The sequence below is a fragment of the Lampris incognitus genome, chromosome 3 (assembly GCF_029633865.1).
Source record: "Lampris incognitus isolate fLamInc1 chromosome 3, fLamInc1.hap2, whole genome shotgun sequence".
In the NCBI taxonomy this organism is placed as follows: domain Eukaryota; kingdom Metazoa; phylum Chordata; class Actinopteri; order Lampriformes; family Lampridae; genus Lampris; species Lampris incognitus.
Window position 1 is genome coordinate 33,170,519 of NC_079213.1, and position 15,469 is coordinate 33,185,987.

Sequence of the window (15,469 nt, forward strand, 5' to 3'; positions counted from 1 at the left end):
GCGAAGTGCCGGTTCGGGCTGACAGCCATTGATTTCCTCGGGCACCGCATCACTGGGGACGGGGCAGTCCCCCTGCCCTCAAAGGTGGAAGCGGTGGCGGCCTTTCCGCGCCCCCAAACAGCTCGTGCGCTCAGGGAGTTCATCGGGATGGTGACATTCTACCACCGCTTCATTCCCCGAGCCGCCTTTATCATCCGGCCACTGTACGAGGCGCTGAAAGGCATGTCCCCCAACCAGGCGGTCGACTGGACAGCAGAGCGGGACCGTGCGTTCACCGAGACTAAAGCTGCGCTCTCCCAGGCTACCCTGCTAGCGCATCCTTCACCTACAGTGCCTATTTCCATAACCACGGATGCATCGGACTATGCTGTTGGTGCGGTTCACGAACAGTGGGTGGGGGGGGCTTGGCAGCCTTTGGCCTTTTTCAGTCGCCAGCTTACACCCCGAGAGCGCAAGTATAGTACTTTTGACAGGGAACTCCTCGGTCTCTGGCTCGCCGTCCGGCATTTCCGTTTCCTGCTAGAGGGCCGCGAGTTTACTGCGTACGTGGACCACAAGCCTCTCACGTTTGCCATGTCCAAGATGGCCGAGCCATGGTCCGCTCGCCAGCAGCGACAACTCTCCTACATTTCGGAATTCACTACCGACATCCAGCACGTCGCTGGTAAGTCTAACCAGGTAGCTGACTGCCTCTCTAGGGCAGTGATTGGAGCGGTCCACCTAGGCCTTGACTATGCACAGATGGCCGCTGACCAGGCCACGGACCCGAGCATCCTCCGTCTCCGGGCCTCCGACACGGGGCTCCGCCTGCAGGACGTTCCTTTCAGCGACACAGGTGTCACCCTCCTGTGTGACGTCTCCACAGGACAGCCCAGGCCCATCGTCCCGCACAGCTGGAGACGCCCCGTATTTGAAGCTGTGCACGGCCTCTCTCATCCAGGCGGTAAGCCATCCGTGCGCCTGACCTCTGCTAAGTTTGTGTGGGAGGGACTTAAGAGAGACGTGAAAGCGTGGGCCGACTCGTGTGTTGCCTGTCAGCGGGCTAAGATACACCGCCACATTAAGGCGCCCCTGGAACGCTTCGCAGTGCCGGAGAGACGATTTGACCATGTCCACGTCGACCTGGTTGGTCCCCTACCCCCCTCCCAGGGGTTCACCTACCTCTTCACTGTGGTGGACAGGACTACGCGCTGGCCTGAAGCTGTTCCCCTGGCATCCACGACGTCTGCTGATGTGGCCCGGGCTTTTATTGGGTCGTGGGTCTCACGTTTCGGTACGCCTTCCGACCTTTCATCTGACCGCGGGCCACAGTTTACCTCAGAGCTATGGAATGCTGTGGGTGAGGCTCTGGGCGTCAAGCTTCATCGCACTACCGCCTACCACCCTCAGGCGAACGGCCTATGTGAGCGCTTCCACCGGTCCATGAAGGCTGCGCTTCGGGCTACTCTCAAGGACTGCAACTGGGTCGACAAGCTCCCATGGGTCATGCTGGGCCTGCGGACCGCCCCGAAGGAAGACCTACAAGCCTCCTCTGCGGAGCTGGTGTACGGCACGCCGCTGCGAGTCCCAGGCGATTTCATGCCCAATGCAACGCGTCCCTGGTCAGCTGTGGACCAACGAGCCTCCTTGCTGGACGGGGTCAGAGCTTTCACACCCGTCCCTACCGCCCAACACGGCGCGCCGGTGTCCCAGGTGCCCCCAGATCTGCAGTCAGCGGACTATGTGTTCATCCGTCACGACGCACACCGCCCCCCTCTGCAACCCCCTTATGACGGCCCCTTCCGCGTCCTGGAACGGGGAACTAAGCACCTGGTGGTGGATTTTGGGGGAACGGCCGAGCATGTTTCAGTGGACCGAGTTAAACCCGCACACCTGGACTTGACGCAGCCGTTGGAGTTAGCCCAACCTCCTCGTCGCGGTCGTCCCCCGGCTCCGCCTCCTCCCCCCGTGGAGGCCCGGGCTGCCTCTTCTGCTCCTCAGGCCGACCTCCACAGGCCCGCGTCAATGCCTCCCGGAGACACTCCGGCCCCTGTTATCCGGAGCCGCCGCGGACGGCCTGTCGTCCCCCCGCGCCTGCCTGACTTCGATTACTAGGGCGAATTCTGGGGGGACTCATGTGGTGGACACGTATTGGGGACAGAATTCAACCCAGGAACTAAGGGTTAAGTCATGGTTGCCCTGGCAGGTTAACGCAGGGTTAAGTTATGGTTGTCCAGCCAGTTTTCTGGGGATTCTTGCCACCTCCGCTCAGTCGAGCTGTGGTTTGGTTGTCTCTCTGATTTACCGTGGATTAAAGAAAGTTGCCTACACGGCTAAAGTGTGAACCTACGGTCTTCTCCGTTCCTTCGGCTCTACACCCTCATACTTAATGATCTTTTAGCCATCCTATCTGCAAATCCATTGCCCTTTACTCCCACATAGCCTCCAAACAAAACTCTACATCTATTCCCAATCTTTGAATTCTAAACACACATTGAACATTTTCAAACACGAGATCTTCCCTGGATGACCTCATAGTCTGTATACGTAAAGTATTACTGCAGAGTCAGTACACAACACCACCCTGTCTGGCCTCACTCCCTCCACCCACTGAAGGCTAACAATCACTGCCATCATCTCAGCTGTATAATAATTTATCTGTAATTCCATTCACTAAATGAATTTGAAATTTTGGGACGTATACGCCTGTTCACATGATCATTTTGATCCGTCAGTAAATATCTGTACGTAGCTATGAAAATAATTCCCTATATACTGGTTTGCCCAGTGTCCTATTTCATTCTCCACCCAATCTTTCCTTACCTCCATGATACTAAAATCAACTTTAGCCTTAAGAAACAGATTGGTGGATTTCATACATATGTCTGGATTTCATCCAGACATACGTATATGTCCATGCTGCTGTCTTTATGGGCGGCACGGTGGTGCAGTGGTTAGCGAAGTCGCCTCACAGCAAGACGGTCCTGGGTTCGAGCCCCGGGGTAGTCCAACCTTGGGGGTCGTCCCAGGTCATCGTCTGTGGGGAGTTTGCATGTTCTCCCCGTGTCTGTGTGGGTCTTCTCTGGGGGCTCCGGTTTCCTCCCACAGTCAAAAAACATGTAGGTCAGGTGACTCAGCTGTACAAAAATTGTCCCTAGGTGTGTGTGTGTGTGTGTGTGTGTGTGTGTGTGTGTGTGTGTGTGTGTGTGTGTGTGTGTGTGTGTGATGGTCTGGTGGCCTGTACATGGTGTCTCCCCACCGACCGCCCAATGACTGCTGGGATAGGCTCCAGCATCACCGCGACCCTGAGGGCAGGATAAACGGTTCGAATAATGGATGAATGGATGGATGGATATGTGTATATATATAACTTTGTTAAAAGAAACACTCAACAGTAAGGAAAGTGCTCAACAAATAAGGAGCAAAAATAACATGATGAGTCAAGTAAATTCTTTACGAGACAATAAATTCTTATGAAGAATTTACTTGACTTACTGGTTTTTATATACGGATACAGGAAAAAAGATGTTAATGCATAGCAGTACATGCCTGTTTCATCAGCTGCTGATGTTTTATTCACAAAGAATCATACAGTTACGTTGCCCAGCGTCACGCCCCAAATTTCGGTTGGACAGCGACCAATCAGATGGGGAAACATTCAAACTGTAACAACCAATGGGGTAGGTACTTATGATGCACAGCAACCAATGGAGGGGTAGAAAACATTACAACCAATGGGACTGGGGTTTGTTTTGACAAGCATGTAGGGGCCAGGGTACTGTTGAAATGGCATACATTAGAAATATAACAAGGTAACTTATGTGAATTATATATTGGGGTGGTGTTGGGGCACAGTTGGAAGGACAGGCAGTTAAAATATTACAAAAAAATATAAAAAAAACCCTCTAATAAATGTCATATGCATATCATCTAATGGGGGGGGGTAATAAAGACGTTTTACTTATAGTTACGAAAGAGAAACTTTTTTCGGTGTCTACAGCTGGTAGCCAATTCGTTTCTATTATTCAAGGTGCACATATCAGGTCTGCAAATAATAAAAGACTTTTCTGCCAAGCACAGGTCACATCTTTTACCCCTAACTGAATATGCACTACTCTCTGCAAGGATTTTCCATGAGACAGAATAACTGATATTCCGCTCCTCATTAGTTGAGCACTTACAACACCATTGACGGTGTATATATATATATATATATATATATATATATATATATATATATATATATATATATATACATACATACACACACACACACACACACACACATATATATATAAATGCCTGCTTATCTGCTCCCACGTGGTATCCAGCTATAGCTCTCACTAGATTAACTGCTTTTTAACATTTTGTATCTAGTTTTTCAACAGGTATAAATTCCTTGGAGTCCACATCAGCGAGGACCTCTCCTGGACATCAAACACCCAGGCCCTTGTGAAAAAGGCCCAACAACACCTGCATTTCCTGAGGAGGCTGAGGAGCGCCCTGCTATCCCCCCAAATTCTCACCAACTTCTACCACTCCACCATATAGAGAATCCTGATGATGTGCCAGTTAATCAATTCCACTCTGACATTAAATGAGGAGCGAGACAAAAATCTCTTACAGTATTGTCACACAATTTTAATATGTGTTCAATGAACACACGCACAAGCTCAGATGCCTGTGCATGCCCCGATCTCAGAGCGCACCATCTTTATACCACGCAGTAGAACAACGCCCATTGTGTCGATTACAACCCACAGTCTCTTTGCCATGAAGAGGAGGTATTTCTACCACAATGGTGCATACTGGACCAGTATGCACCATTGCCTGGACCCTCCAGGACTGCCTCCCATGACACTCAGAGCTTTCACACCTCCCTCTGTTATCAGGCCCTGACCATATATACACTACCGTTCAAAAGTTTGGGATCACCCAAACAATTTCGTGTTTTCCATGAAAAGTCACACTTATTCACCACCATATGTTGTGAAATGAATAGAAAATAGAGTCAAGACATTGACAAGGTTAGAAATAATGATTTGTATTGGAAATAAGATTTTTTTTACATCAAACTTTGCTTTCGTCAAAGAATCCTCCATTTGCAGCAATTACAGCATTGCAGACCTTTGGCATTCTAGCTGTTAATTTGTTGAGGTAATCTGGAGAAATTGCACCCCACGCTTCCAGAAGCAGCTCCCACAAGTTGGATTGGTTGGATGGGCACTTCTTTGAGCAGATTGAGTTTCTGGAGCATCACATTTGTGGGGTCAATTAAACGCTCAAAATGGCCAGAAAAAGAGAACTTTCATCTGAAACTCGACAGTCTATTCTTGTTCTTAGAAATGAAGGCTATTCCATGCGAGAAATTGCTAAGAAATTGAAGATTTCCTACACCGGTGTGTACTACTCCCTTCAGAGGACAGCACAAACAGGCTCTAACAGGTACTATTTAATGAAGATGCCAGTTGGGGACCTGTGAGGCGTCTGTTTCTCAAACTAGAGACTCTAATGTACTTATCTTCTTGCTCAGTTGTGCAACGCGGCCTCCCACTTCTTTTTCTACTCTGGTTAGAGCCTGTTTGTGCTGTCCTCTGAAGGGAGTAGTACACACCGGTGTAGGAAATCTTCAATTTCTTAGCAATTTCTCGCATGGAATAGCCTTCATTTCTAAGAACAAGAATAGACTGTCGAGTTTCAGATTAAAGTTCTCTTTTTCTGGCCATTTTGAGCGTTTAATTGACCCCACAAATGTGATGCTCCAGAAACTCAATCTGCTCAAAGAAGTGCCCATCCAACCAATCCAACTTGTGGGAGCTGCTTCTGGAAGCGTGGGGTGCAATTTCTCCAGATTACCTCAACAAATTAACAGCTAGAATGCCAAAGGTCTGCAATGCTGTAATTGCTGCAAATGGAGGATTCTTTGACGAAAGCAAAGTTTGATGTAAAAAAAATCTTATTTCAAATACAAATCATTATTTCTAACCTTGTCAATGTCTTGACTCTATTTTCTATTCATTTCACAACATATGGTGGTGAATAAGTGTGACTTTTCATGGAAAACACAAAATTGTTTGGGTGATCCCAAACTTTTGAACGGTAGTGTACATGAAGAGGCACTTTTAACACCACCTTTGTCCTGCTAAACATGAGCCCCCGGGCATCCATTCAGACAATGTAAACATAGTATAACTAATCTGCGGTCAACGATTAAAAGTAAGCAACATACATATGAAAATTGCCCCCACACTGACCAGCTGCATCTCAGTGTGGCACGCAACTGCACCTCAGTAGACCAGAAAGCTCTGCAGCGGGTCGTCAAGTCGGCCCAGCATATCACCGGTACCCAGCTCCCAGACATAAAAGACATTAACACAAACGCTGCCTTCGAAGAGGTCTCAGCATCACCCTCCTGCGCTCTGGGAGGCGCTACAGGAGCCTCAGAGCCCGCACCACCAGGCTCAAAAACCACTTCTTTCCCCAAGTTGTTGCCCACCTGAACCTGGCTACCCACTGAATGTCTGCAGATAGGTTTATACTCGTTACCTTCGTTTCACTTTATCTTTAGCTTTTAGTCTTCATCTGTATATACACTCACCGGCCACTTTATTAGGCACACCTGTCCAACTGCTCGTTAACGCAAATTTCTAATCAGCCAATCACATGGCAGCAACTCAATGCATTTAGGCATGTAGACATGGTCAAGACGATCTGCTGCAGTTCAAACCACTCCTGTCAGCTAAGAACAGGAAACTGAGGCTACAATTCGCACAGGCTCACCAAAATTGGACAATAGAAGATTGGAAAAACGTTGCCTGGTCTGATGAGTCTCGATTTCTGCTGCGACATTCGGATGGTAGGGTCAGAATTTGGCGTCAATAACATGAAAGCATGGATCCATCCTGCCTTGTATCAACGGTTCAGGCTGGTGGTGGTGGTGTAATGATGTGGGGGATATTTTCTTGGCACACTTTGGGCCCCTTGGTACCAATTGAGCATCGTATCAATGCCACAGCCTACCTGAGTATTGTTGCTGACCATGTCCATCCCTTTATGACCACAGTGTTCCCATCTTCTGATGGCTACTTCCAGCAGGATAACGCGCCATGTCATAAAGCTCGAATCATCTCAGACTGGTTTCTTGAACATGACAATGAGTTCACTGTACTCAAATGGCCTCCACAGTCACCAGATCTCAATCCAATAGAGCACCTTTGGGATGTGGTGGACCGGGAGATTCGCATCATGGATGTGCAGCCGACAAATCTGCAGCAACTGCGTGATGCTATCATGTCAGTATGGACCAAACTCTCTGAGGAATGTTTCCAGTACCTTGTTGAATCTATGCCACGAAGGATTAAGGCAGTTCTGAAGGCAAAAGGGGGTCCAACCCGGTACTAGCAAGGTGTACCTAATAAAGTGGCCAGTGAGTGTATCTTGTGCTATTGTTTGCTATGTTTGTCTTGCACTGTTTGGCGAAGCCGCAGCCCTTATTTCATTTTACACGTGCCTGCACATTGTTTCTTCTATGTACATCTTTCATCAAGCCAAATTCCTGATTGTCCATAAAAACGGAGACTTGTTCATCTATTTTTCTCTTCCCAGTGAGGTACATATAGCAAGACTTACCAGTTGAAAGTTTAAGCCCTCAATTGTATGACCACTGTTCTACCTTTAGAATAGCCTCCTTAATATTTCACAACAAACTGGCATCATCACTCCGCCTAATCCTTATAGTTCCATCATCTGCATATAGTGATGAATATATCCTTCTGTCTAGATTCACAAAAATATTGTTGCTCATAATGTTAAATAACAGTGGCCTAATGACACTTCCTTGAGGGACTCCCTTAACTACATCGTACTCATGAGATAACTCCGGCCTCACTTTTTCCCCCCTTTTTCTCCCTTGCACTCGGCCAACTCCTCCGAGCCGTCCCGGTCGCTGCTCCTCCCCTTCTGTCGATCTGGGGAGGGCTGCAGACTACCACATGCCTCCTTCGATACATGTGGAGTCGCCAGCCGCTTCTTTCCACCTGACAGTGAGGAGTTTCACCAGGGGGGCGTAGCACGTGTGAGGATCACGCTATTTCCCCCAGTTCCCCCCCCCCCCGAACAGGTGCCCAGAGGAGGCGCTAGTGCAGCGACCAGGAATGTGGTTATACAAGGACCGGATGGCTTGTAGCAACTGCCCCGGTACCCCATATTCCCACAAGTACCCCCAAAGAGTGCCCTGGGGTACACGGTCATAAGCCTTCTCCAAGTCCACAAAACACATGCAGACTGGCTGGTCAAACTCCTGTGCCCCCCTCAGCACTTCCACAAGGGTAAAGAGTTGGTCCACTGTTCCACGGCCAGGACGGAATCTGCATTGTTCTTGCTGGATCTCAGGTTCAGCAATCGGTCAGAGCCTCCTTTCCAGCACCCTGAGGAGACTTTCCCCATTGCGGCTGAGCAGTGTGATGCCCCGATAATTGGAGCACACCCTCCGGTACACGTAATGAATGGCGTAATGAAAAAATTTGCTTTAAATTCGAAAAGAATATAAAATAGAAGCATCGATACAGGCGGTCTCGGACTTTTGGACCCCGCTGTAGATATCATTTCAGAATCTATACGTATGTAATGACCAATCAAGGGATACAGCCAAAACCCGCTGGTGAGATAACCAATATTAATCTGCAATGTTTAATGTGTTTTTTAAAACACGTTTTGACGTGTAAATCTATCCCAAAAAAAGAAAAAGAAAAAAGAAAGCATTGCACAAATGTACCTTCAAATTAGCCAACCAAGTTGTCATAAGGTGACAGGACATCACAACAGTTGACGAGACTGCCACATAATGAGACATTCCTGTGGTAAAGTCAAACATGTGATATTGCAGCTCTGCAGCTCCAGGATACGCAGCAAACCTCCTCTGGCCTTTAACCGCCGCGTAACGACACTGTAAAGATGCTGGATTCAGTAAAACAGCCACTGTTCATATTATTATTACACTGGTCAACCTTGCATGGGGTTTTTCAACGGATTCTAGCTAACTTTTGGGTGCTGAATCCAAATCTGGCATCAGTTTTTGCCTATCACATCAGGTTTTTGAACTATGACAAATCCTTATTTTTGAGAAAACAGCAATTTTACACTCGAAGTTAAAAAAACACTTGCGTTAGAAGATCGATAGATGCAAAAATGATTACAATGAATAAATAAACACTCAGCCTAGCATGAAATTACTTAGGAAATGTATAGGGGTCATTTTTATCCCACCAAGATTCCAGGACTAGATGGTCAACTTTTTGTAAAATCCTGAATAAGGAGCATGCAGATAGCATAAAAACTTGATGTGATAGAGCAAATCTGAGCTCAGATTTGGATTCAGCAGCCCAAAATTAGCCAAAAACGGTTTCCAAAGTCCATGCAAGAAAAAACAACTATATTTTTGTAGACCAGCATTATCTCACCATGGCGAAGCGGGTACAGACCACGGCCTTCAGCGCGAGACAGGAGAGAGATCCGGTCTTTCCTCCTCTCTGGAGTGTAAGACACAAACTCAAAAGAAAATAAAAAGACTTCTTAAAACTGAACTTTAAAAAACAAACACTGGAAATATATTTGTGTTACAGTTGTCAAGGAAAATAAATCACACGCAGAGTTGTTGTGTCTGTTTGTTTCTGCAGCCAACACCCGAGCAAAAACATGGGGCTCTGTTGTGTGTGTGTGTGTGTGTGTGTGTGTGTGTGTGTGTGTGTGTGTGTGTGTGTGTGTGTGTGTGTGTGCAGTCTTTACTGCAGGATAAGTGTCAGCAGCTGGGTAACTAGTTTCTGTGCCGGCTGGCTGATGGGGTAATGAAGCGGCAACTTCTCTTCTGCACACGACGGCTTCACGTAGTACCTGCAGGAGAGGAAGGAAGACGCGTGAACGGACGGGAAGAAGAAAACAAAACCTTTGCACTGACTTTCCAGCTGCCAGAGGAGGGAAAAGTTGGGGTAAAATGGAAGTTAGCAGCCGTCAGGTAGACAGCCCCTCTGGTTTAAATGAACTGGCGGAAACATGCACAAAGGTTCTGTTGTAATTCTTCGAGCGCTTGTCAGAACCACGTGGAAAAAGGCCGCGTGTCATTTTAATTCCCTGGAAAACAACATGTGAACAACTGACAATCGGGAAGTTAGCTTGCGAGCTGAAGCTAAACGTCCCAGTCTGTTCCCACAGAGAAGGATTTCAGGCTGCTCACTGCAACCCAACATGGTAGAAGAAGAATCACCTATGTGGACAACCTGTTAAGGGACACGGGGGCGGAGAACATACAGAAGCTAAAAGCGACCATGGAAGAGCGGGGTAGTTGGGAATGCCGTGTGGAAGCAGTTACGGGGCGCCCTGACAGATGACCTAGGTGGTGGTAGGTGGTGGTCACTGCAATTCCAATGTAGATATTTCTTCCGATCCGTCTCTGCTCCACCCCCTCTGCTGATCCGGGGAGGGTTGCAGACTACCACGTGCCTCCTCCCATACATGTGGAGTCACCAGCCGCTTCTTTTCACCTGACAGTGAGGAGTTTCACCAGGGGGGACGTAGCATGTGGGAGGATCACGCTATTCCCCCCAGTTCCCCCTACCCCCTGAACAGGCACCCCAACTGACCAGAGGAGGCGCTAGTGCAGTGCACCAGGACACATACCCACATCCGGCTTCCCACCTGCAGACACGGCCAATTGTGTCTGTAGGGACGCCCGACCAAGCCAGAGGCAACATGGGGATTCGAATCGGCGATCCCCATGTTGGTAGGCAATGGAACAGACCACGACGCCACCCGGACGCCCCCAATGTAGATATTTCTAACTGCATATGTTTAACTACACTCATTTTGCATCTCTTTCCCTAACTTTTACTGAAGTTACCATAATAATCCGTCAGCTATTCTCAAGAGTCTCCCGTTGATAAGGTTTCTGGTGCAGACCTCGAAGCGAATTCCAACTAGATTTCAAAAACTTTGGAAAGCATGAGGTATTGTTGTTACAAGCACGTTATGTGATGTGCTGATCTAGGGGAGGATCTGACGTGTTTGCACGTTGTGTGTGTGTCTGTATACTGATAACATCACGTCCCTGTGTCAAATGGCTCTTGCAAAAACATTTTATACTTTGTGGGCAGCACTGTGGCGCAGTGGTTAGCATGATGGCCTCACAGCAAGAAGGTCCTGGGTTCGAGCCCCGGGGTAGTCCAACCTTTGGGGTCGTCCCAGGTCATCCTCTGTGTGGAGTTTGCATGTTCTCCCTGTGTCTGCGTGGGTTTCCTCCAGGGGCTCCGGTTTCCTCCCACAGTCCAAAGACATGTAGGTCAGGTGACTCGGCCATACTGAATTGTCCCTAGGTGTGTGTGTGTGTGTGTGTGTGTGTGTGTGTGTGTGTGTGTGTGTGTGTGTGTGTGTGTGTGTGTGTGTCGGCCCTGTGATGGCCTGGTGGTCTGTCTAGGGTGTCTCCCCGCCTGCTGCCCAATGACTGCTGGGATAGGCTCCAGCATCCCCACGACCCGAATTTGGATAAGCGGCTTGGATAATGTCTGGATTTTATACTTTGCTTTTCATATGGGTACGGTTTGCCATGAAAACAGTGTGTCAGGCCGTGTGAGGTTTGGCCAGTGGTTTGAGGGCAGGTAGACTCAGAGTGGGTCATCTTGGCAACATGGTGCACATGGAAGCATTCACCTTTCTGCTTTCAGACATGTGCTTCAGCAGGCAGAGATGGAGGCCCTGAAAACTAGTGACAGTCTGGACTGTGGAGTTTCCAGTTAGGGCGTTATTTAAAATGCTGCTTTGAGACTTTGGATTGGAGCGGGAACGTGCATTGATTGAGTCATGAGTTTTTTATTAAATGTTATTTTATAATTATGTAATCTGTCACTGTCTTGTCAGTGTGTCCATCCACTAGTGTGCTTCAACCATGATACAAGCAATGAAATAAGAGCCAGAAAATCGCAGAAAAGCACAAACGATGATTTGTGCTGGACTGTTTACCTGAACCCGAATCCTTTCTTCTGGTACAGTTAAAAGAGACCTCCATCCAGTCATTATCCAAGCCGCTTATCCTGCTCTCAGGGTCGTGGGAATGCTGGAGCCTATCCCAGCAGTCATTACGCGGCAGGCAGGGAGACACCTTGTACAGGCCGCCAGGCCATCACGGGGCCGAGACACAGACACGCCCACACACACACACACATTTTCACACCTAGGGACAATTTAGTACGGCTGATTCACCTGTCCTACATGTCTTTGGACTGTGGGAGGAAACCGGAGCCCTCGGAGGAAACCCACGCAGACAAGGGCAGAACATGCAAACTCCACACAGAGGACGACCCGAGACGGCCCCCAAGGTTGGACTACCAGGGGCTCGAACCCAGGACCCTCTTGATTGCTGTGAGGCAACTGTGCTAACCACTGCACCACCGTGCCAGATAAAAGAAACATTTGTTAGAATATAGTACCTGTTACCTACTTATGGCAAAGAAGCAAATGCAGAAAGCAGCAGCTTGACGTACCTGAACTCCTCTCTGAAGTGTGATCTCAGGTGCTGTCCCAGATGACAGCTGTACTGCAGGCAGGCCAGCAGAACCCTACACCGCTGGTAGAGGAGAACAGACTGGGTCGGGCTCAGAACTTCCAACTGTGGGTCAGACAGCACCAAGACCACCTGCTGGGCTTGGTAGCCAATAAAGGACAACTAGAGAGAGTGAGAGAATAGTCAGAGAGGATCAAGGTTAAAGCCAGGTATATTCACTGAAGGTGAAGGTAGATGAGCTTTAAGACTGATGGATGAACGGGCAGAACAGAAAGGGTGTTGATAGGATGGATGAATTAATGGTTGTTTAGATGGTCTCACAAAGGGGGGACTTGGGGTGGATGAACTAGAGGTACTGTGTTAGGTACTGTACAGCTGAAGAAGAATGGAAAATCAGAAGGCTAGCAGCACAGAAGTCATGCAAACAACTGCTCATAGAAATGTATGTGTCCACAACACAACAAGCGTTAACACAATTGGTCAACTATTGGAAATTCCCCATTTCATAGCAGCTCTAGCTTTGAGCAAATTAAGAACTATTATTGTCAGTCCTGTGAGGAGGGTATGTAGGAAATAGGGGCAAAGCAACTACAGTCTGATAAGATGAGAAAGAAGACAATGTTTGATGCATGTGGTCTCTGAATTGTTCTAAGTTGTTCCTTATCCGATGCGAGGGTCTAAGGGCAGGGTATTGTGTTGCTGTAAAGCCCCTTGAGGCAAATTTGTAATTTGTGATATTGGTACACAAATAAAATTGACTTGACTTGAATTTACATTCATGCAATAGTCACGTTAACTACAGTCCTGCTCTTTGGCTGTGGTTAAGCAATTTTAGTAGGATGGGGAGTGTGATGCCTCCTAAATCCTTTAACGCGTGAATTTATTAGAAGTTACGATGGAATATTTTTCCATGAAATGGCGGCTACAGGGTTGCCACAGTATCATATACAGAGAATCTCCTTGTCAGTGTCTCTATTCCAGCGGAGTGAACATGGCGTGTGAATGTTACCAGGTGAGGATGAGGTTGTAGAACTCTGAAGATCCAGCCCAGAGTCAGGAAGACCTCAGCAGAGGAACACCGGCTGGCCTGAAACAGACACAGCATTACAACAGCTGCTAGGTTAAAGGTATTCTGGTTGAGCTCCTTGTTGAGTTTATTTTGGGGTGTGCAGCAAACAGGCGCAGATTAATGCACATGCAACCCTAGGCTGCAGCTTAGGTGCCCCAAGTGGCCACATTATTTTTAGTTATTTTAAATTTACTCCAGAGAAAACAAAAACCTGACCCCTATTGGCCCATAAAGTGTGATAGCGGAGTACACAAATAAAAAGTAAAATGGCTGAAAGAACAGTGTGACCAGGATCTACTAAAGAAAATCTCAAATTTGACAAGATAGTTCAAGGTTGCCGTATCTTCAGCGGGTCTAAAAATGCATAATGAAGATCCACAGCAGGAGGACTGCCTGCTAAGGGCTAACATTGGCACGGTTGAAACAGCTACGATAGGAGCCACAGCTAGCTGTAGCCATGGCAAAGACACCGGCCAAGCAGACCACGACCGTGACTCACAACCATCTCACTCAGATAAGGAGTATGAGACAGAGGGACCAACAGTTCAACCACCTGAAACACCAGTATATGGTGCCACCAACACCCTGGGATTTAGCCATGATGTCCCAGTTGCCACAAATCCCTCCATGACGGCCTCACCTGTAGCTGTGCAGAGGGGACAAGAGGCCGCAAATCCCACTATCTATAGCTCGGATCCTGAATACTGGGATAAAATTGATGAACATATGAGGCCATACTGGGGTAAAATGGGACCTGAAACTTGTCAGAACAAAGACGCAGATGTTGCTGCCTCAAAAATATAACACAAACACCAAAAGAGGTACTTTTCCAAAACCCCATTTAAAAGGAAACTGGCAAATGGTGAAACTGTGCCAAGAGAATGGTGGCTTTATTCCCTTTCAAAAGGCACCATATTTTGTTTCGCATGGCAATTATTTGGGGACCATGATCTTCAGTCTGTTCTCACAGCAGGCTAAGTGACTGGAAAAAAACAGCCACACATTTGGCTGAACATGAGGGATCGAGGGCCACAGAAAGGCTATGATTGCTTATGTCATGCGCTGTGCTGATGCTGGGTGTATAGATTCAGAACTAAAAAAAAAAACAAAAAACAATTTGACAGTGAATGTGAATATTGGACTGAGGTTTTAAAGAGGGTGATTGCATTGGTGAAGTTTGTAGCAGAGTGAGGTCTACCTTTCAGGGGACACGGTGACATTTTTGGGCAACATGATAATGGGAACTTTATGGGTGTGCTGGAAGTTATCAGCAAGTTTGATCCATTCTTTAAAGCGCATATAGAAAACTATGGCAGTGCTGGCAAGGGAACACCATCATACCTCTCTCAACAACAATTTTAGAATTTATTGAACTGATGGGAGAGCGGGTCCTCATAGAGATGATCACTCAGTTAAAAGTTGCACAGTACTTTTGATCAGTGTCGATTCCACTCCAAGATTCTTAGCAGCCTGCTTAAGACTACCTAACAGACCACCAAGATTAGTAACAAAAGGGCTGATGGAATTTCTGGGACTGAACAGAATGACCTCAGACTTATCATTAATTTGAGAAAAGTTTCGGACATCCAGAATTTAATGTCAGAGAGGCAAGTTGTGAGATTTGCTAGGGCGCTAGGATCTGTGGGTTTTCGTGGCATGTATAACCGAGTGTCATCAGCATAAAAATGGTAGAGCACATCGTGATTTTTAATGACCTGGCCAAGGGGCAGCTGGTATATAGAAAAGAGAAGGGGACCAAGAACTGACCCTTGAGGGACACCACAACTCAACCGAGCCATTGAGGAAGTAGAGTTACACAGAAAAACAGAAAAAGTTCTGTTAGTGAGGTAAGAGCGTAAACTCTGCTAAACTCT

The 15,469-nt window shown here is 47.5% G+C and overlaps 1 protein-coding gene across 1 annotated transcript in view; it reads right to left on the reverse strand.

Moving 5' to 3' along the window:
• Nucleotides 1–9,758: 9,758 nt before the first annotated feature.
• The window catches only part of c3h12orf56 (chromosome 3 C12orf56 homolog), a 47,101-nt gene continuing 41,390 nt past the window's right edge, over nt 9,759–15,469 (reverse strand). The window contains exons 11-13 of the mRNA XM_056276718.1: nt 13,536–13,613; nt 12,507–12,688; nt 9,759–9,867 (exon numbers count right to left, since the gene is read on the reverse strand). Coding sequence (XP_056132693.1) covers nt 9,759–9,867; nt 12,507–12,688; nt 13,536–13,613 — 369 coding nt within the window. The remainder of the gene's footprint in view (nt 9,868–12,506; nt 12,689–13,535; nt 13,614–15,469) is intronic.